General features: G+C 42.5%; 1 protein-coding gene across 9 annotated transcripts in view; it reads left to right on the forward strand.

The window, feature by feature from the left end:
• Positions 1-22,391, forward strand: part of LOC142384308 (pleckstrin homology domain-containing family A member 7-like) — a 127,663-nt gene that overhangs the window by 78,653 nt on the left and 26,619 nt on the right. For all 9 annotated transcript variants that reach the window (XM_075470451.1, XM_075470456.1, XM_075470452.1 and 6 more), the window contains 3 exons: positions 7,451-7,555; positions 9,474-9,546; positions 14,291-14,391. In XM_075470451.1, coding sequence (XP_075326566.1) covers positions 7,451-7,555; positions 9,474-9,546; positions 14,291-14,391 — 279 coding nt within the window. The remainder of the gene's footprint in view (positions 1-7,450; positions 7,556-9,473; positions 9,547-14,290; positions 14,392-22,391) is intronic.

Consider the following 22,391-nt stretch of genomic DNA (forward strand, 5'->3'; position numbering starts at 1 on the left):
TGTGCACAAACATCTCCAAAAGAAATCATTCTTGGCCTCAAAACCACGGTACAGCAGCATAAGTATTTATTCCAGTGAGTTGTTCGACTGGTGATTACCTGGGAGTTGTCATTTTATTCTTACTTTATTGTGTTTAAAACGAACTTGGTGTTAACTCCAGCAACACTGCATAGGCTAATGCAAATGAATATTGCTAGGATACTGAAGTTGTCACCTTTGATCATGTTTCACTTTATGCATAAGTGATAAAATTAGTTTTTATTAGATACCCAACTATGGTCTTTTGATATGTATGAAAACCAGATAAACGGCGTTAAACGATTATCGTGCCGCATTCTATCTCATATCGGCGCTCCCATATTTTGCCCTTTCACAGTGGGACACTTTGGTCATTAAAGCCCAAACTGACTGCCCGGCTGTGTGGACGTTTAGTGCAGCTTGAGTCAACATGACAGACAGAAAAAGTTTGTTAATATCACGCCCATGGGGTTTTCCCCATGTTTTTAGTTTCATGTTTTATTGTCTTTTAGATTTTCATGTCTTGGTTTTTGAGTTCATGTCTTGTATTTAGTTTGCCATTGTCTTCCCCACAGTTTCTGTTTGCTCATTAGTTCACTCACATCACCTGTTCATTGTCCCCAGCTGCACTCATTCACAATCACCCAGTTCATTATTTAGTTCCCAGGCTCCCCTGTCAAGGTTATGAAATCTTTCCCTGATTTTCACCCCTCATGCCACGACGGCACGTAAAGATAAGTGTTTTTCCAAGTCATGTCAAGTCTTTTGTTTTGTTTTCTAGTCAGTTATATTCATGGTTTTGTTCCCACAGTCTCGTTTTGTCATCCGGCTCAGCCGGGCCTTTTGTTTAACTTTGTTTTTGTGAATAAAACTCAGTCTTTTTGCCTTACACCTCTGAGTCCGCATCCGTGTCCTACCAACCCACCCCGTTGTGACAGTTAACAAGCTGCTTAGAAGGAATAAAAACCAGAACAACTTACACAAACTTTAACACAAGTGTACTTTTATTCCCTGGGATGCAGATAGTTACTTCCTGAAGCTCCCGTGCCGGTCTGAAGAGGTAGACCTAGGCCTCCTGTCTGCACCTGCACAAATTTGCAAGACACGCTTTATGATCGCAAACACTCCGTCGTCCTTTCTATACAACTCCGAACCGACGGCCGCGTGTTCCCCCATCATCTTCACCAACGCACCTCGGCACCTTTTTTGTTTCTCTAAACATCTGCTGCTTTAAAGTTGTATTAAATCTTATTCAAAGTTAAAGAGATTCTGATGTTGAGGAGTAGAATTTAAATGAAAAAAGAAAGAAAAAAAGAAATGAAAAGCCAATAAATGAATGTTGTTTTGAAAGTTTCTGAATGATTTTGACCAAAATAATCATGATTATGATTTTAGCTTTAATTGAGCAGCAGTGTGAAAGTTTATTAGAAGTAATGGCTGTTGTTTATTTCTATGAAATAAAGGGAAACGAATCAACTGAAAAAATAATAATAAACAGAGTAATTTAGCTTCAACCCTAATTTGTAGCCACTTACTGACATCTTTAGAATCAGGTTTTGCCTGATTTAAGGCTGAATAGTGAATGATGTTTGGTGATGGGAGTTTAGTTACCTTGATTAAAAGTTACCTGTCCTCTTGTCAACGTTGGTATACCAGGTCTTCATGCAGAATCTCTTAAATCATCCATAACATACTGATAACAGTATCAGTTGACATCGACTGAAAATATGAAATAAGACTCAGTTGTATTTGTTGCTGAGGCTGTACTTTTCTTTTTCACTCAGAGAAGATGCACGCAAAATCACTGAATTCACTGAAACAATTATATATATGTTGCCTATGTATATATATATATATATATATATATATATATATATATATATATGTCCATACAGTATATGTGTATGTATATGTATATATAAATTCTGGGCCATCAGATCTGTGCATCAGAAAGACGCCCCTGTAGCTTTTTGTTCCCGTCACTCGATACCTTACTTTTCCTTCCACTCCTTTACACCCATGCGTGTACACGGTTCCATGGTCGCATGAAATCTCATCCTGCCTCATCAACAGGTCCCGAGGGAATAAGATTGAACATGTGTCATCGAGTGCGACGCAGAGATGACAGGGCATCCATCATGACACCCCTCAGTGTCCACGCCCGACGTTTTCCTGGCCCGCAGCCCTCCCAGGTGCTCTGGATCATCACCCCTGCCATCAAACAGCAGCAAAATAGCACAGAAGCCCCAATCTGACAAGAACAACTCTTAAAAAAAAAAAGAATTATGTCTCAGAGGAAAGATGAATCCTATGTATTCCCTCTTGCAGCCATCATAAAATGAATCAACAGTTTAAATAAGTTATATCCATTCTGACAGAACATCAGAGCGTGCACTGAGACAAAATCCAACCCCCCCCCCCCCTGAAAGTTATCTGTCACAATTCCTTTTTTAAGCACTTGCCTTCTGTGTTGCTGGATGCTTGTTTAGTGTTCGGTTCTTGACCAGCTTTCACGACCTCTCTGGGATTTGTCAAAGGCCGTTTTCTTTTGAGTTTCTGTCTTTTCCCAGTTTCATTTTGATGAATTATTGTGCCTTTCTGTGCCTCATCAGTTCCCTGCCTTCCTGTCTGAAAGTACACCGGCTCTTAAACGGCGACTTTGAATGTTAAAAACAACGCATGGCACTCAGTAAGCCTCAGTGTTTTAGTGGTAAGGGCCAGAATGGAGCCGGTGTTCATTAGGAGAGTAATGGAAAAAAAAGAATGGCCAGCACTTGACATTCACTTTGATTCATGTTCGAGAGCTTCGGTTTCAAAAGGTTGCATTATCAAATGAAAAGCTGGTGGGGACTAACTTTAAGGGACCGTGCTAAGAAATACATGTGTGAAAATCTTTACTTTTAAAATATTAATTTTCACTTTTTAATTTCTCATAGCAGGCTTGAAATTCTCGAACTGAGTTGATTTAAAGCCAAACTAATGGCACGACTCTTTTGGGCTGGCCAACATCCAGCTGTTAGTCGAGACATGAGCCGAGGCATCCTTTTTTAAAGGGGCTATCGTTATTGTTCCTTTTAAAAGTAGTGAAACTGATGTCAATTTGGGGAGGGCAGGGTGCAGAGCACCTCCTGCGAAAGCGGACGATGAGACGGCTTCAATCACAGGGACGTCGGCCGGAGTGCAGGGAGGCTACGCACGCAGAGAGGGAGGGTCCACCCATCCCTTTATCCATGTAGATGGAGGCACTGGGGGCCAAGGCAAAGAGATGTGAGGATCACTGAGCTCGCCGCTACATTCACTTCAGACACAGATGACCCACAAGGAGCACGAGCTGAAAATGATCAAAAGCAATTTAGTAGATGAGGTGAATGGATTGACTTGCGTCTCCAGTCCATTGTTTTTCATTTTTAATTTGTTATGCTATGCACGTGCAAACCCTGCATGTCGTTCACAGGTAACAAATATTGTGCTTTGTGTATAAAAGTAAATAGAAAATCAAATAAATGAGATTCCATAATGGTAGCAGAGGCTGGGGAGTTTGGAGGGGACTTAAAGTACTTAAAACATATTTGCGGCAGCAAGGCCCCAGGGGTGGTTAAAATTTGTTCCTTAAGCCCTTGGATGTTGTCGGGTCGCCTCGGTTGTCACACCTGAGCAAACTCACATTCTTTGATGCAGATACTTTTGTGCTTTGGAAGTGTGGAGTATGGGCCTTTGGTTACAGGCCGTTCCAGCCCTGTACAGCCGGACAGAGAGCTTAGTCCCCATTGCTGGCAGCAAGTCAGACTTGCTTACAGTGCATGTTGGACTGTGCCAGGGCTGCCCTTTCACATGGATTCTGGTCATAACCTCTATGGATGGAGGGTTTTCAGATCGGTCGTATCAGGACTACATCTTTACTTTATGCAAATGATGAGGATGAGGTCGAGGTCCTGTTGACTTCATCTCACAGAGACCTTCAGCAGGCACTAGGGCAGGTGCTGCCGAGTGATTGGCACCTTCGAATCCAAGACCATGGACCATGGCCGCTGCAGCACAGCTCATTCACTCCGTGCTCTATGACGGTCGGCTAACTTCACATGGAGTTTACTACTGCTAGTTTTGTGCAACATGGCAGGATATTTATCAGATTTTGACGACGTGGACAACAACTTTGAGTACGATGGACGTCCTTACCGGACGCCGCGTGCGTCTATGACGTCATCTCAGTAGACGCGTGTGTAGAAAGCCCCCAATAACAACAGCACGGCAACTCTGAGCTAACAGTGCAATAGTACCCTTTTATTCATTCATTCGTCTTAAAATATTGGTGAAATATAGACAGATAATGGCTTATTTAGAGGCTGTGTTGTCAATGCCCTGTTCTCTCCCGTTTATAAGGATATACGCGGACCTCGAGTGATCTAAATATCGTCCGAAGGACACCGACTTGCACCGAACTGTTATCGGTGAGTAGATGAACGTATTTTATGCCAGAAATAAGGTCCAGGTTTAAAGAAAACCAAACTTCCCCTTTCATCTGAAAGTTGGCTGGACTCATCCTTCGAGATAGGGTTAGGAGCTCGGTCATCCAGGAGGGGCTCAGAGTAGAGTTGCTGCTTGCATCAAAAGGAACCAGTTGAAGTAGGGCATCTAGTCAGGATGCCTTTAGATGCCTTCCACAGCAGCTGCTTCATGCGCCACCAGGAGGAGGCCTCAGGGCAGAGCTCGGATTTGCAGGAGAGATTATTTCTCTATATAAATCTGGATTACATCTGGCTGGGTAGAGGGAGATCTGTGCTTAGACTTTTAACATTTAAACAAGACTTAACAGTTAACAATACATGACATTTAAATGATTCTTTTTTCGGCCATTGTCCAAACTGAAATATTTGCTGTAAAGCCCAGACATTCATGGTGCCTAAAGGATGAATTCAAGTGACTTACATGAGCTTCAGACTTTTCGCGGAGCATCACCAGCTGGTCAAATGTTTAATTCATCGTATAAAGAGAAATGTGCAAGACTGCAACTGCTTTCACCGTTGATTGTTTTTGGTACAGCTGATAGTAAAACTATCCGTGAGAGTCTCCAAGAGCCCAGAAAATAATGTTCAAAGATAAGTTTTGAAATCAACTTGTTAATCACTCAATCCTGTAGTTGGCCAGCCACTTTAGCAATTAAAGGAACCCAGACTCACTCTTGGGAACTGCCCTAAACTCCTGATCAGACTCACTTATACAGGCTGCGATTAGGTGTCTGCTAATGTAAGTGCATCCCAAACAGATTTGTAAAGTGAGGGAAAAGCAATGCTGTTGCTTAATTACTGCAACCGCCCAGATAATTCTTGTCTGTCTTGGGATTTGAACTGGCAGCCTTCGGGTCTCAGGCTGCACTCTTTTGGCTTTTAGGTTGTCTAATTGTGTGCCACTCACATAATAAGTGGCTGGTCTGACTCTCAGTCACTCACCTACAGGACAATAGTGCTACTGTGCAGCAGGGCCCACGGCTTGTTCCACAAAATTACCCTCGGCCTAAAAATAGACCGCTGCATTATAGACACACATGCATATTTGCGGACACAGCCACACACGGGCTCAGACGCACATATTCAGCACGCACAGACATACGCATACTGTATATTTACAGATAAGGGGCTCCAATGTGACAGCATTGGAGTTGCTCCATTTATTTTCATCATGCTTGGCCAACCAGCCTCACTCTAATTAGATGTTTTCCAGCTGTGGAATCCTCCCTGTGCTGCTGCCAGACATACACACTCCTGCAGCCATCACATCAAATGTTTCATTATATCATTGTGTGTGTGGGGGGGGGGGGTGAGCAGGCTGTGACGGGCTGTTGGTGTTTGTGCCTGTGAGATTTTATGCATATTTGTTTGCATGCACTGCCAAGGGAATAGTCATTCTTCTGTGAATCAGGATGAAATACATATTTACAATTAGAATAAAAGATGTAGTGTCATGAGATTACATGAATCTATGCACTGTATGTTTGGTGGACTGGAATGCACATTCCTCCTGTATCGACTAACCAAATGTCTGAGGGCAATCAGAGTTCCACAGCAGCCATGCCGATAAGGCCTAAATGAAAGTCACGTACATCATTCCCACAGATGTACATCAGTCGTGCACACCAAAGAGCTATTTGTTAAAAGCTTAACTTTTGAAAACTTCTTATAATTGAAGCAGCACATACACTCCTAAGCCTACTAATTAATTTAAACCGCTTTGGGATTGTAATCAGTTGATATTGAACCTTTTTAAATCTTAAAATCTCTCTTTGCACGCAGTAGACTTATTTTGAGTTGAATCTTGTAATGAGAAAAAAATATTCCCGCATCTAATTAATGATGCAGATGCAATGTGTGACCTGGGACGGGCCATCCGTGACCCGGCGCACACTAGGCTGTTACTAATGAGTAGAAGTCAATCAGGGGAATTAGTGTCTTGGTTTCAAAGCTCAAACACTAAACTTTCAAAGTTAGGGATGATTCTTAGGGGTACTTTTGTCTGCCATCAGCTCATGTCTTTCTTACGCAGAAAGCGTTGGCTTAACCGTCGATGCTGGGCCTCTAGCATACAAAGCTCGCATTCACACCACACAGTCTGTTCCTGCTGATAGGGAAGTATGCCGACTCACTGCCTTTGATGAGCGCTGTTCAGGTTCAGTGCCCAGACTTTCCAAACAGGTGTGTCTGGCAATCAAACCACTGACCTGCGGGTCGCAGGCTACCTCCCGTCTGCCAATCTACAGATTCTTTGTCAATGCCTGACAAATGCTATGGCAACGTTAGCTGTCACTGTCACAGAGATCAGGTGGAACATGGTCTGTGCTCAAATAATGGCTGTAATTAGGTAACTACTGGGGCAGAAAAAAGAGGTGCCTAAAAAAGAAAGAAAAGAACGATAATGATGTGTGTGGGTCTGTTCAGTGCTGTTATGAGTAAGATTGAACGGTCTGACGAGGCACAGGCGGCCTATTTTCAAATATGAGACACCGTGGCCCAGAGAATGTCTCACTTTTTAACCCTTTCATGTTGTGTGCCACCGTCTCATAGAAAATACATTTCAAAGTTTACTCTGTATCTAATGAAGGTTTGTGAAAGAAAAATCTGCCTCAGTAATCTCTACCACTCAGTTTAGGTTGTTATCATTTTTACAATGAAGTCAAATCTCAACCATTAATTTAAAAAAAACTAAACAACAAACCATCGATTCTCATCATTGTCCCAAGAAAATGGAAAAAGTGCACAAAGAGTGAACCACTGATCTGACGTCGTGTTTTTAATGAAAACATACCTGATCGCCTTTGTTTTTGTCATGATTAATAAACTAAGCTAGTTTAACTAACAGCTGTCAGGTGTCGTTGATGAGAACCCTTTTGTTTTTCGTGCATCACATGAAAGCCCTCTGTTCTTCTTTGTTGGTATTGCAGGCCTCCCGGACAAGTGGCAGAGTTCACAGCTTCGGGAAAAGGGAGCAATCCATCAAGAGGAATCCCAATGTCCCCGTGGTGGTCCGAGGATGGCTCTACAAACAGGTAAAGGACCCCTGCACACAAATGAGCTACGTTGGTTCTGACATGCCCGTTTCATCGAGTCAGTGTTACGTCCTGTGCAGTCAGCAGGAGCTCAACAGAGAAAAAGGTTTTCCCATCCCAGCCCTCAAATCAAAGTAAGACAACTATCTGACTGTCAACTACGATTTATCCACAATAAGCAAAATATTTAGCAAAACTTTGAAGCTATAACTTCAGGGTGAAACAAGGCAAAAATCACAAAGAAATATAACTATCTTTACCCATAAAGCGCCAATTAAACCCTCTGCGGGAAACAAACTAAGGTGCGCTTTTCCACCAGGATAGACCGGGAGATTCGGTTCGATTGGGCGGGGAATGCCGGAAAATTGCACACACCCTCATTTGGTTTAGTTTTTTCACTTTAGCGCCCGGACAACATCACACCGTTACAACAGCTGCTCGTTTCAGGAAGAAGAAAACCCGGCTCATCAATTGGCCTGGACCGAGAACGGAGATCATTCAACTTCAGCCGGCTTGTTCAAAGTAAAAACAAACAACGGAGCGATGCCAAATTTACGCAGTCTTGGGGTTTCTGTTTTTACTTTGCTGTCCTACCCAAATTGCTTTTCCACAAGAGGCTGCCCAGTGAGAGCAGCGGGCGAGGCAGCGAGCGATCCGGCGTGTTGCTCTGTACATGAGACGAATGCAGAATGAAAGATGTTGTGAGCGAGAGACTACGTCACTTCCTCTCGTTGGTTCACTGGATAGTTGGTTTGCATTTCCCACATGGGGCGTAAGCGAACATGACAAAGATACGGCCTGAACAGTAACAGTCAGTAACAGTCAATGTTGATCTTGGGCGGGTTTGTTTCTCCACATTTATATGACTTTTATTTAATTTTCAACAATGAAGATGCAGAAAGCCTTTATTAGAATCCTTTCATATTCAGGAAAGTCTGTATTGTGTGATGACGCCAGATAATTGCAGGCATCTGACATCAAAGACGGAATGACACATACGAAACACATGATATTATTAGCTTGCGAGAGTGCAGTTGCTGTACTTCCCCCTCACTAGTAAGGCCCGTTAAGGTTTAACTTCATTCAGCATCTTCCAACGGCCCAGTTTTGTTCTTTTGATTTATTCATTTTGCATTGGCGATATAGAGCACCTGCTGTTGATCACAGACAGGCTATTACTGGAGACTATTTGCTTATTTTAAGTCGCACTTAAAATAACTTTAGCTGGCATCGTCCCAGTGGAAGAAGCCTGGCCTCTGTACAAGACAAACAGTGAGTGATGTTACTGGAAGGCTGTTGTAGTCAGATGACAACACAGTCGCATGCCAACACAGTGGCACACAGACACAAACATGCTATGGAGACCACGCAGGCTGTCATTACTGGGACCAAATTGACAGTTTGGGTTTTTTTTTTGTTTGATTTCCCCCTTTCATCCACCCTCGTACGAGTGTTACATTGTTGTAGCTTCATACATCTTTAGCCAAAGGATGGGAATAGAGAACTGTGTTGGAGGTGATTTCATCCCTTCTGCACCTCATCTGTGCTTTAAATGGCCCCATTTTCAGCCAGAGAACATAAAAGACAGAGCTGTGATGGCTGGCACAGCCAGCCAGCAAACAAGTAAAATGATCACTCTCTTGCTCCCTCTCCTTCCTGTTCAGTCTTTTTTATCTCTTCTCATGCTCATCACACTTCTCTTTTCTTCATGTCAGTGTTCTTGCTGTGTCTGTGGCCCCTTTATATCTCTTTAATTCTCAGCCTTCTCCCCTCGCCTCTCTCTCATCTACTCCCTACTCTCTTCTTACTGAGGACCTCTGTCTTGAGGTTCTTGTTATCTCCTCCAGTTTGTGCACAATGCTCCATCTCACTTTATGGATACTTCACTTACAGCCTTTACTCCTCTTTCTCTCTGCAGGACAGCTCTGGGATGCGCCTTTGGAAGAGGAAGTGGTTTGTCTTGGCTGATTTCTGTCTGTTCTATTACAAAGGTGAGTGTTTGTGTGTTGACTGGACTTAGCACGTGGAAAGCACAGTCACTAAAACCAAATATTCAGGGTTGGATGACCTAACAGAGCCACCTCATAAAACAGATCAAATCATAACAACTCTGCAGCTTTTATTAGCACACCCAAATGACTGTCCCCAAATGCGGGCCAGTGGGCTGAGGTGAAAAAGGTTTGAATATGGATTTATTAGTAGCACCATGAATGTTTGTAGATTAATCTTGTATTGAACCAAGCGGTGAGAGACAGATTCACCAGGTACAGTAAGGGAGGCTGACAGCGGGTACGCAGCACAGTGTGGAAGCTGAACATAGCTGAAAAAAATCCCCTCCCCTCAGAGCTCCCTTCAAAGTCACACCTCTGCAGTATGTGCACACGCACCACTCCAGTCATCTGAAAGAGCAGTGAGATAGCCAAGGGCTAACATCAGAAACCGTAACAAATCCAGTCAATGACTCACGCAACAGTGTAGCTGCATAGCTGCACGAGTTGGGTCGCAATGAAGCAGCAAATTCCCCACAAAAGCAACCAAATCATTACCTGTGCGGCAGAAAGACAGAAACCACGGTGTTAGTTCTTAGGCCCTGTGATTCCAAGAGTTGTAGTTATTGTGGAAAAGCTATCCCCATGTGGACTTTGATTTGACCTCTTTCTTTGTCTAAACATGATTCTGGTTGTAACATTTTCTGACAGTCTTTCTTTACATGCCTCCTGCAGTGGTGCTTGAACCTATAAGTTGCTGCTCTTTTTCTCTGTCATTACTGTGCTGTCTGCTGCCTGCTTTCAATAAGGTAGATGGGAAGAGAAGCTGTTCGGCCATCCAGTCATTAGGCTCGAGGTCAGGATTGCATCAGGGCCACACATCAATGCATTCGGCTGCAACGATTAACTGAACTTTTACACTTCTGTGTGTGGGCCTGCAAGAAGGATTTTGTAGTGTTACTCGGCTTGCAATAACAATGACCACGTGAAGAGTAAAGAACAATTCAGTGGTAGCGAGGTGATGAGTAGATGAGCAAGATGAGCGCCCGGAGGATCCACACTGTCAGGATCCAGAGTGTCATGCCCATGATGACAAGTCTCCACAAACTCCCTGATGTGAGCCAGAGTAAAAAGGGATGACCCACAGGGAGAACTCCACACAGAAGGACCCCTGCTGAGATTCAAATCAGGAATCTTGTTATGAGGTGATACTGTAACAGTGTGGTGCAGTCTATTAAAAAGTTAAAAATGAATAAATATATTATATATATATATATAAACTACCTTATAAAGACAAACCAATGAAAGAAAAAAAGAAAACTGAAGGTTGAAACCGTATGCTGATGATACTGTGAAGTGCAGCAGATGAACAGCAGTCTAAGTGCACATCAGTCTGATCTTTCTAAGTGAGTTCCAACTGAAACACATGGGCACACATACATCACACGCTCCATCTCTCCATTGGACTCCATCCACTGCCATCTTAATCTGCCTCTCCACGCCTTCCCTTTTCGTCTCAATCTTTTTCACAGAACCTTTTGGGAGACGCTGCTCACCCTGCTCGCCTCAACAGGAGGATGAAATCAATTCTCTGTCGTTCCATTTTCTCTCTTTTCTCTGTCTTGTTGCTCAGTTCAAAGGTTCCTTTCTCAACATGAAAACACTTGATTTGTACTCAGAATCGCTCATCTCCTGCCTTCATCTCATGTTGTTACATCAGAACAAACAAACCTTTATTTTCTCTCTCTCTCTCTTTCATTTCCTTTATCATATCTATTTGTCAAGAGAGGTAAAGTCAAGTCTTTTTTATTAACTGACCTTATTGTTGTCTAGATTAAAAGATGGTAATGAAGTGAAGAAACAAACAGAAAGATGGGTGAATTCCTATAAATAAGCATAGATCAATAATCAGTGTCACAGTGCCAAGTGGAAACCATTTTGAAAAGGGCAGGCAGTTAAAAAAGGGAAAAAAATAACACTCTCAGCGTGTGACTGGGTGACGCATCTGTCTATCAAAGTCATACGTGAATATGTGCCACCTTTCATGATTGTCGTCACACCTAAAAATTGTCTGAAGCTTTCAGTATAGAATTAAGGTCATTCAGAACTTTTGTGTTAATGCCTCAAAGAAATAGATTGTGTTACGCTCTTGCACGACTTGTGCAGCTGGTCTCAGCATGAGGATGTCCCCGTCAGGAAAAAAAAGTGTTGTTATAGATAGATAACCGCATAAAAAGAATAAAAGTCAGTTGACAAACTTTTGGAAAGACTAAATGTAGCAGAAAGAAAGGAGGGTGTGGTGAAAGAGAGATCGCCGTGAAAGGATCGGAGGGCTCTGATAAAGGCCAAAACGCTTTTCTTTGTGATATGAGCGGAAAAAACAACTGAGATGTCAGTAATTCCGTCTTCCCAATTTAGATATTAAGATGCCTTTCCCCTTTTGTACACATTTGTTTCGTATAGAGGCCACGGTTTGAAGCGTAGACTCTTCTTTTCGATTTTTGGATCGGGGTGTTGTTTTTGTTGCTTGGCAACAACGTAGCTGATGATGTCACAGACAGCGTTGGCAGGTAACATGGGTGAACTCTCTGAGTAAACAACATGGAGACGAACTCGCAGCCAACAGTTGAACATCCAGGGTGCAAACACTCTGCGCCTCAGTGACGTGTCGTGCATTACACCATCTGTTGGTGGCGATTTCTTTTCCTACTCATGCATCTAATCTTTAAAAAGGCATTAGAGGCAACCATGTATTCAGAAACACTTACCTTTAAAAGGTCCAGAGGCTACAGTTATGAATCATATTTTTCTTTATGTATCCGTGGGCATATGTTATGAGAACTGAATCCCAAATCTTTTTTTTTTTTTTAAACTGAAGACCCAGCATCAACAAGCCTTGCGTGTGCAGCGGAATGGCTTTTGTTGCCCTTGTTGGCCTCTTTCTGAAAGGGGAGCGAGTTCATGGCGCTGTTAGTTAGTTTGGCTTTGGCTCACAAAAACTCACACGTCTTTGTAAGAACGTCCCCACAGTCCTCACTAAAACGATCTCTGTGCAGACGTCAGTTTCTAACACCCCCTTGGCAGGCTTGGCGTTTGTCCGTATTATTTCTGATCATATACAGGTGGGTTTTTTCTTTTTAATGAGCCTGGACTCATTTTGACTTGTGAATAATTGGCTGTATTTATTTGACCTTTATTTGATTAGGTAAGACTTTGTTGATTTCAGGAATTCTATCAGCTTGCATCTGGGCTGCAATAAATCCAACAGTTATGCTGAGTGGACAGTCTGCGTTTTACACATCTCATTGGAATTATCTCCTTCATGAGGGGAATCTGCACACGGACGGACAGAAGTGCCTCCTTATTTACACTTTATTGTATCGATAAATCACATTCTGCGCATGGGAGACGAGCAGTGCTCTGCGTAAACTCTGCATACCAATAGCAAATAAATCGGGCTTTTTATTTTTCTCCTGTTTCTTTTGCTGCTTGTATTCAGTCATTTTTATTTTTATAGCTCAATAACAAAACTCTCACAAATTTGCCTGGGCTAGGAGGGAGGGGTGGCTTGGAAAATGACACCCTCCATCCTCAGACTTTGGGTACAAAAAGGCACCCTCTCACCATGCATGTCCATGTGCTGATTGCATGTATTCAACTCTTTTTTTTTTTTTTTTCACGGTCAGGTCTGTTCAGCGTGCGAGTGAGACTAGACGGGGCAAAGCAGCAGATAAAGACCTCACCGTCTCTCCCACCATTTAGGGAATGTCTCCTTCAGAGGCCCTTGTATTATTTTTAACCAATTACCCCTTTAATCCACAGCGCCGCCTTATCACCTCTCAACCAAACACTCATAGACATGCGCAGGTGCCAGGCACACATATTTTCACATTATTACTGAATTTTAATTATTGCGCACACAAGCGCACTCTTTGAGGCGCGCACTCTTAACATTCTGCGACAACAATCAAACACAAATACTGAAGGTTTTTATTTCGAAAACCGTGAGAGCTGAGGACGTCCTGAGAGAGTGAGGGCACTCTCCTTCCAAGGGCTGCTCGAGGGTTAAGCTTGCTGTCGATGAAGGGTTGCACTTTTTCAGCGAGGGTCTTATTATAGAGAGAAAATGTGTATGCGTGGTACTTGTTTGTCTTTATTCATAAGTTAAAAATAAATGAGGAAGTTGCTATACTTTTGCAGGGACCAAATGCCTGGCTTCACATGTTCAAGGCGTTGTTGGGTGTCGAAGCTCGGTTTCAATGGTTAGAGTTACAATTAGGCTATGGTTAGAGAATGGTAAGGGGCTAGAGAATACATCATGCTAATGTAAAAAATAAGTGTGTGTGTGATCTCAGCAGGGAAAGGCTGCTGCAGGCTGCCAGCTGGAGCAGGGGAGCGTTTGCTCTGTGACACCGGGATACCAGAGTGGTCATTTACTGTTTGGCACAGCACTTAGGCACGAGTGACGGCACATAAATGTGTGTGTGTGCGTGCGTGCGTGTGTGTGTGTGTGTGTGTGTGTGTGTTTCTATATGTGCGTCAGTATTATGATACTGGTGGCAGGCAGTGATGAAATTAGTGGGTGATGAGTGACATTTATTCTATTGCCCCTTGCTCTCCCCTGTATCTCTGTCGCTCCTTTTCTCACCCTCCTCACCCTGATTATCTACTCCCCCACCTCCCCTCACTCACCACACCCTCCCTCACTTTCCCTTTCCCTTTCCTCCCACCATCTTTCTCTCCCCAGACAGCAGAGAGGAGTCGGTCCTAGGCAGTATTCCTCTGCCCAGCTATGTCATTTCACCCGTGGGACCCGAGGATCATATCAGCCGCAAGTATGCCTTTAAGGTACGCCTCCCTTTGTTCTACAAACTATTGCTGTGCAGTCAAATGTTTCTCACTTCCTTTTTTCTAGCGATATACTTGGTGTCTGTTTGAAAAAATAAATAAATAAAGTTTTCTTTGCAATGAAAACGAGCAGTGAGGATTTCTCAGCTGGTCATTTGTAGCCATGTTGTTTTAAGAGGGTTTGCACGGTCGTCATTTCCAAGTTCATGTCTCCAGATTACATCAGAACAAACTTAAAACTGAGTAGAAAACTCCTGAAATACCAGCTTCTCTTTCACTTCAGGATGAAAGAAGCTTTTTCCTGTTCTGTCGTGCATGACCACTGACTGAAGCAGCACATCTTGTTTTAGATTTTCCAACCTGACAGACACAGATAATAGGTTTTATTCTCGCTGGAGCCACTTGAGATAAAATGTATACACTTCATGCTATTTAAAGCTAAGCAGTTTCCACTGAGTGGTTTATATCGTTGCTGGCAGAGAAGTTCATTAGATAAAAGACGCATTCCTTTCCAGCTACAAACTGCTGAGCTGCAGAGGGCCGATGTAACACCTGCTGAATGTCAACCAGCAGGCTTGGTTCTACGTAACTATTAACCCCCAAGAAATCTATTTATGACTTACATACTCAGGTAGCAGTTGGAACACATGTTGTTGTTATAAGCAAAAAAAAAAAAGTTTTATATTCCTCCCTGTCCAAAATGTTTGCTTTTATCAGTGGTTGATAAATTTTCTATATTCTTTTTACAAATGACAGTATAGAGCAGTGCAATTGTAACCTTGCGTTGCCACCCAACCTTCTCTCAGCACTCTGATGCACTCGCCACCTGCTGCATCAATGTCTATTTCCACTGATTGTCTGTCAGCGTCTCTATTGAGACAGACAAGCTCATCTGGAATGGCATGAAGCTTCTCCGTTCCCCGAGGCGCGGGTATTTCAGCTGAGCCCAATACGTGTAAAGTTGAGTGGCAGGCTTACTGTACAGAGAGCGCGCATGAGCGTTCTCAGTAAACACATTCCATATTAGCAAGTGACTGCTCCATATGGAGGGAGTTTTGTTTGCTTTTTGTAGTCAGGACGCCGACAGGTGACATTCCATTCTAAAATATTTCTTTCTTTAAATTTGTGTGCCTAGTTCTTAAAGCCTAGCACCCATGCTCTAGATATATATACTTCAGGAAAAAAACAGTTCCCCTCCTGAACTTATCACTGCTTAGAATTATGGTTCATTCAGTCTTTGTAAGTCAGACCAGTCAGGTCACTTAGCGTCAACTTGGAGCATTAAAAAGAGAGAAAAAATTAAAGAAAGTTTAAAAAAAAAAAAAAAAAAAAGAGAGGAAAAAAGGCAGCTGTATTGAGCCCTGAGTATGGTGCCAGTAAATCCAATTTGCAACCCTGTGACACCTTGAACTTCCCCATTCAGCCTCCCTCTCCAGTGGTTGCTAAGCTTAGCTTGTATGATATCTCCGTTTAAATTCATTCGCTCATTGATATGTGTAGAAACGGAGCATAAAAGCAGCTGCACTTCTCTGGTTCTTTGGTGTATTTAGACTTGTTTTGCTCTTTCAGTTGTTGTTCTCCCAAAATGTTTCCTCCTGTCTGACGCTGAGGTGTATCATTCGTTTCCACTCCAGAAAGCTATTTCACCCAAACTCTCGGGCTGTTCATGATAACAGATTGGAAGTTAAACAGAGCTCTGATTGCACGTGTGTGTTTGACAACACGAGTATATCGGTCTCCTTCACTGTGAAGGAGTTGGCTGAAAGCTGGGTTTTAAACTGTGTAACAGACTCTATAACACGATATATTTTGACTATATATTGCTGACCATGCTCATTAGCTTAGTCTCCAAATGAAAAGAGTTAGAATTTCTCTTTTGTCCACTTAAGAATTAAAACGATGTAAAGTCAAGTGCTTAAGAAAACGTATTTACTGCTAAACCAAATTACAGTACTAAAAAGTGAAATAACTTTCCATTTAAAACCCAATCAAACACGATGGATGAAATCAAGGCTCGACTGAAATTGGATGCCAATTGGAAGAAGATCTTTAATCAGAGCAGTTTCTTTGGTGTTAGATCTGTTGTGCATCAGTTAGTTGTTGCAGAGATTAGGATAACTTCTGATTTTCTGGCAGGAGAAGCCTTCCTTTGATCCTTAAACAACAGTAATAAAATCCTCAAATGGATGCCGTAACAGACGGGATGCCGGTGGAGCGAGCCCTGCACTGGTATTATACGGCCAGCTTTTCTTGATCTAGTGAAAATACTAGCGGCTGCTTTTTGTATGCACTGAAGTACTTTTGCAGAAGCCCTACAAGAAGGGGTGAATGATGGCTGTTAATTGTAGTTGGTGTTCTCTTCAGTTTTGACTTCATAAAGTAGCCTAAAAGCAGGTTAAAATCCTGCAGTGTTGGTTTCCCTTCATAGTTTAATTTCTGTCCTTGCATCAGTGAGGTCGAGGTGAGCTCCAGGGTGTGGTCAGTACAGGGTGACCTCACCAATAGACCACTAAGAACAACAGAACATTCAAACACACCCACCACTGATGCAGGATTCCGTCAGACTGTCAGCCAGAGAAGTCAGCGGAGTGCTGCTTTGGTGTTAAATTCGACTTGAGTCATTAAAGTTATTTACTTCCTCTGCTGTAAACTCCTCTGCAGCTGTAGTCAAAGCAGATAAAAAAACCCAAAAAACTCCTGTTTGATTTAAATGAATGCTCAGGTCTGTACAGGTCTGTATCCACCTCCAGCAAGACCACAGTCATCTCCGCATTAAAATCCCACCCTTCCCCTTCTCCTTCCCCTATTTACCGAATCCTCTTCCCTCTCTTGCTCCCATTGGCTGGCTGCCTGACTGGGACTTCCCTCCCTCCCTGTGAGTGTGTCGCGCCGTCCAGTGCAAGCCCTCCCATAAATAGGTACTCTTTGCTCTCATGTGCTCTCACTTTGCCAGAATGTACCTTTTAATATCCTTGTTGTCTCGCGTTTATGTGGCTTTTTGGTTCGAACATGACTGAATATACAGCAGCTGCGTATATTCCTTTAATCTTTGATGCATGTCTTTGGAATAACATGTCCTGTTTTTTTTTTTGGCTGACATGTTTTTTTTTTCCCCGTCACTGTTCCCTCTCTTATTTAATTATTTAATTCCCCCTGTCTTGTTTTTTGCTTCTCTCTTCGTTATTGGCATTATGAATCTTTGTATTTGCCTAATCTGGTTTTGGGCTCGTTGTTCATCTCTGTGCCCCTCTCGGTGTTTCCTCCATCTGTCGCATCTGCTGTACCAGTATGCAATTTATTGATGGCGAGGAGAAAAACTTTGTTGTTTGGGACTCACAACCAGTTTTGGTCATCTTACTTTAAAAAAGTAATTAGTTACAGTTAAAAATTACTTCTCCCAAAAAGTAATTGAGTTAGCAACTCAGTTACCTCATTGTCAGAGTAATTAGTTACTCAGCAAAGTAACTGTGACGTTATTTTTCATGTTCTATACGCTATTACGTTCTATAACATCTTTAACATCAAAGATGTTTATATTAACTGATCGAAGAATAAAAAAACTATATACAGTATTGTAGAACATTTGGTATTTATTTGAACTCAATAGATTGCAGCCTGCCATGTTAGCATGTGTTAATGTGAGGTGCTTCATAATATTCGAGTTGCTCGAGGCAGATGTGGATAAAGTCTTTTTTCCTGTGCATAGCGTGTATGTTACATAAACATTCTTGCCTTTAATTTCAATGAGCGAGAAGTAGTGCCGATACTTCCAGTTTGAGAACGCTACCTTTGAATTTCCCTGGCTCTTTGCCATTGTCGCTGTCTTGTTGAGTTTGACAGTCGGAGAGTGCAGCGAGATAGCTTGAGAAGGGCATGATCCGGCCACCCAGCCAATCATCATCGCATTTGCAACGTGGTCATCATCCCCACCCCTGCTCTGTCCAGGCAGCTGATGTGTGGCCAAAACCTGACACCTTGGGCTTCATTCAACCAAATTGTAGTAACGCGCCACTTCACATTCTCAGTAACGGCAACGGCATTGCAACGATGGGAAAAGTAATCAATTAGATTACTCGTTACTGAAAAAAATAATGCCGTTAGTAACGCCGCTATACTCTAACGCCGTTATTTCCAACACTGCTCACAACTCTGGGGGGGGGGGTTTAAAAAGCTACAGGAAATAGTCGATCAACCTAATATTATTTTTTTTTGTGTGTGTGTTTGTTTCCTCTCAAAACAGCTGGTGCTTCAGTAAACATGGAAGTAGAGAAACATTTTAAATTAACCAACAGGATTTCATTTCCAGAGCGGAGACTACAAGAAGCTAGTGCTGACTCCATTTTGTTGTTTTTCAGCTTAACTTCAGCTTCGACAATAGCAAGTTTGGAAGAAGATACTTTATCAGGAGCTCTGTGCTGCCCTGGCTTATCTCTATGAGCACAAGGACTCTTTAAATAGCGCTTGGACAAAAAGGGCATGCGTTTGTGAGGGGCACTGGACAGGCACTATTGTAAGCGTTTCTGAGTGTGAGAAGTAAGGGATGTGTTCAGGCTGAAAGAGCGAGAACACAGAGAAGGCAGGAAGTGATTCAGAGTGGAAAATATAAAGCAAATAAAGAGAGGAAGCGATAGAAAGGATGGAGAGGACAAAGTGATAGCGAGTGGTTGCTGTGAAATAAAAGGCAGGGAAAAAAACGGTGAGGACAGAGGGACTTTTTTTTTTTTTTTTCTCATAAAGCATGATGGAAAAAAAACATAGTGCAGGAAGCAGATAATCAGAAACACCCTTAAAAGTGCCACCAACTCCCACACAGGCCCAAACAACGAGAGAGAGAAAGAGGCTTAACAGTGTGTGGCTTCAGAGTGTAGGCGTGTTGGTCATGCACTCCGAGCTGAATGACCCACTCAGCATTCCTGCTAAAGACATGCAGAGACTCCCAGTTTTATTTTGGACTGCTGGTGTTGTGTGTTGCATTGTGTCATTACTGCATGCTTCTCTGTGTGTTCTGTTGTACCAAAAATCTGGTCAAATTCGATGCTGTTTATAGAGCTTTTAAATGTGTACGTACACACTGGTGAAGGTTGCATGGGTGTGCAATCAATATTTCCTGCTAACTTAGGACATTTTTGTTCAGTCCTCAGTCCAAACCACCACGGGAGTAGGATTCGGAAGCAGGCTTTGGAATAAAAGTGGATTTAGGCTTTGGTAAAAGTTTCATGTTTTCAGGTTGTATTTCGAATTCAGTTTTATGCAACCTGTTACTGTACAAATGCTTGTGTATGGCACAGTCCATTCTTTCCTGCACATGCATGAACACCAGCACAGTCCTCTGTCCGTCATCAGGCTGCTTGTCTGATTCCAGCTGAAAGAGGCTGTGCACTGATGGTGAGTGAACAGGCATGTTTTGACAGCTGTTTCCTGAGGATGCTGTTTTGCTTTCGTCAAGATGTTTTTGGTGTTTTTGGACGTATCTGGTACTCGCTTTTTGAGATGAGTAGTTGCGAACTAGTTTCCCTGCCCGTTTCCTGCCCTCTGATTTACCTCAGCCCATCACCATTTCTGAAAGGCTAGCCGAGGCCTGAGTACGCTTCATAATGGGGATTTTCATCTGGGTAGCATCCTGACAGAAGTGTTTGCAGAAGCTGGTTTTAGCCAAACAACCCAAATGATTTTACTCATCACAGAGCCTTTAAGAGAGGATCAAGATTAAAATGACCTCCTGAAAATGCTTAGTGCTAAGACAACATACAGAGTTATCATACATGGATGACATGTTGGAAGTAAGGCAGTTTTCTGAGCATGTATGTTCTGAGAATATATCATGTTGCAACTTTTTCTTGGTTGCTCAGACAACATTTTAGCCCTTAAAACATGTTCTTGAGAGCATATATCAGTCATGACCATTTTGTTTTAGGGCTCAGAGAATGTCTGAAAATGGGACATTCTGTGATTGGCAGGGGAAATGTATGTCTCTCTATAAGGTTGCCAGCTGCTTTTGTCTGTGATCTCTGCCTAAATTCAGCCGTACATGATGCATCATTCGTTGTACGTCCGAATTGAGAAGTTGAAACCCTTTAGCTCTTGCTATTATCATTAAATCTCATCATTAGTAATATAGTTCAGGATAGTGTCAGGATAGTGCCTACAACCGGGATCAGTGTCCTATTACAACTGCAGACGAGGGAAATGTGAGAAGTTGAGAGTAAAATTTCCAGTCGCTTATTGTTACTATCTTTCAGTTTGGTGTGAGATGTAAGCTGTTAGGGTGCTCTGAGGGTTGATAAGAGGCAGACCCTGTGGAACTGCTCGAATGCGGGTGTAAATCAATAGAACAAAAAAAGAGCTGCCGCTCTGTGTCTGTGCTATTTTTGACCAAAGCGCGTCACAGACATTTCATTAAGACGTCAGGATCTCCGTCTTAAGGCTGGTGTTGGCCAGATTCTGTTGACAAATTTTGAAACCAACAGTCACAGTTTCCCCTTGAGTTGTCATGGAAGAATACGCAATCTGCTTCTCACACTTCAAACTATCACTAATTTCACACAACAGTTTCCATTTTGTTGACACGTGCTTCCATATGAGATCAGGTGAATTTGTGGTCTCCATTATTTCTCTGTGACAGTTATCATAGCTACAGTGTGTCATGCAGAATTGTTTCTGAAGATCGTTAAGATTACAGAGAAGAGCAATAATGGAACGCCTCCTTTTATCAGTGCTTGCAATCAGTTTTCATTTGAAAACTGATTTAGCCTGATCCCAGCACTAGTTTGATATTTGACATGTTTTTTTGCATAGCCTCCAGTGGTGATTGAATGTTTTTCCCTTTATTAGTCTCAGAAATAGTAATAAACATGTTGTTTTATTGACCCTCAGGTTAAAGTGCCTGCAGCTCCGACCCTGTAGGCTGGAACTACCCAGTTGGTCCACACAGCCGCTGATCTTCTGATAGGCCAACTGATAAATAAACAACTCATTAAAGCTCTAAAATGACTTTTGTCAGGGAAATCATTGTAGTACTTGCCTAAAATAGAAAGCTGCTTAGTCCTGGTTTAGGATTTTATGATTTAAAATCCCCTACATAGTCAGTACATATCAGAAAAAAAGTATTTTGAATTTGCCTTAAAAAATTCATTATAAACATCTCTGGTGACATGGATAGAAACTTTTTCTCAGTGCAAAGCTGATGTGATGCCAGCTTATTGAGTCCTAGTTGAGTCAAGTGAGCGCTGCAATCAGCTCCCAGATCTTCGAATGTGCAGCAGCATCAGGGTCGAGCACATGCTTTAGCATACTGAGTCAGAAAGTTACATTTCAGCACCTTTAATTTTGTGTGTGTTAATGCTTAGTTGTCGGTACTGAAATGAGCTTGTTTGAGCTGCCAAGACAGCAGGACTTTTCAAAGAGATGGTGAATTACCGTGTAGTTTGTGTTCATGTTTGTATTCATTGGACAGGGTTTATTCAGAGTTTACTGTTTCTTGGCCAGAACAGCAGGGGTGACAGTCTGTTTTATTCATGAATGCGTGTAGTGTGTACATTAAAAGGCCTCAGTGGGCGTAATGTTTTGTGTGTTCCTGTCATGCTGAAGACGAGACAGCCGAACTGCAGAGGGATCACATCCATTCTCCAAACTAAATTCATTTTCTAATATTCTAAACCAAGTGAAGAAATCACGGGGAAACGTTTGTGTCGCTGCCAAGTGGATCCCAGCAAACCCCTCTGTACACTCTCACTATTCTGCTGTCATTAGTCAGAAGGAATTAGGGTAGGGGGAGATTTAGCGTTTATTACTTTTCATTTACATGCATCTGTTGTCGAGTGGGCGCTCTCATTTGTCTTCTACTTCCAACTCCTGAAGCACTGAAGGAAGGAAAAGCAAAAGTGGGACATTTATAGAGCTGCACTCAATGGAGGGCAGCGCTCGTTCAAAGGGGATCTAATAACCCCACATTCACTATGAGGACATCTCTGTTAGGGATACAAAACACTTGGAGGCTATTG

Source organism: Odontesthes bonariensis, chromosome 7 (genome assembly GCF_027942865.1).
Source record: "Odontesthes bonariensis isolate fOdoBon6 chromosome 7, fOdoBon6.hap1, whole genome shotgun sequence".
Classification (NCBI taxonomy): Eukaryota; Metazoa; Chordata; class Actinopteri; order Atheriniformes; family Atherinopsidae; genus Odontesthes; species Odontesthes bonariensis.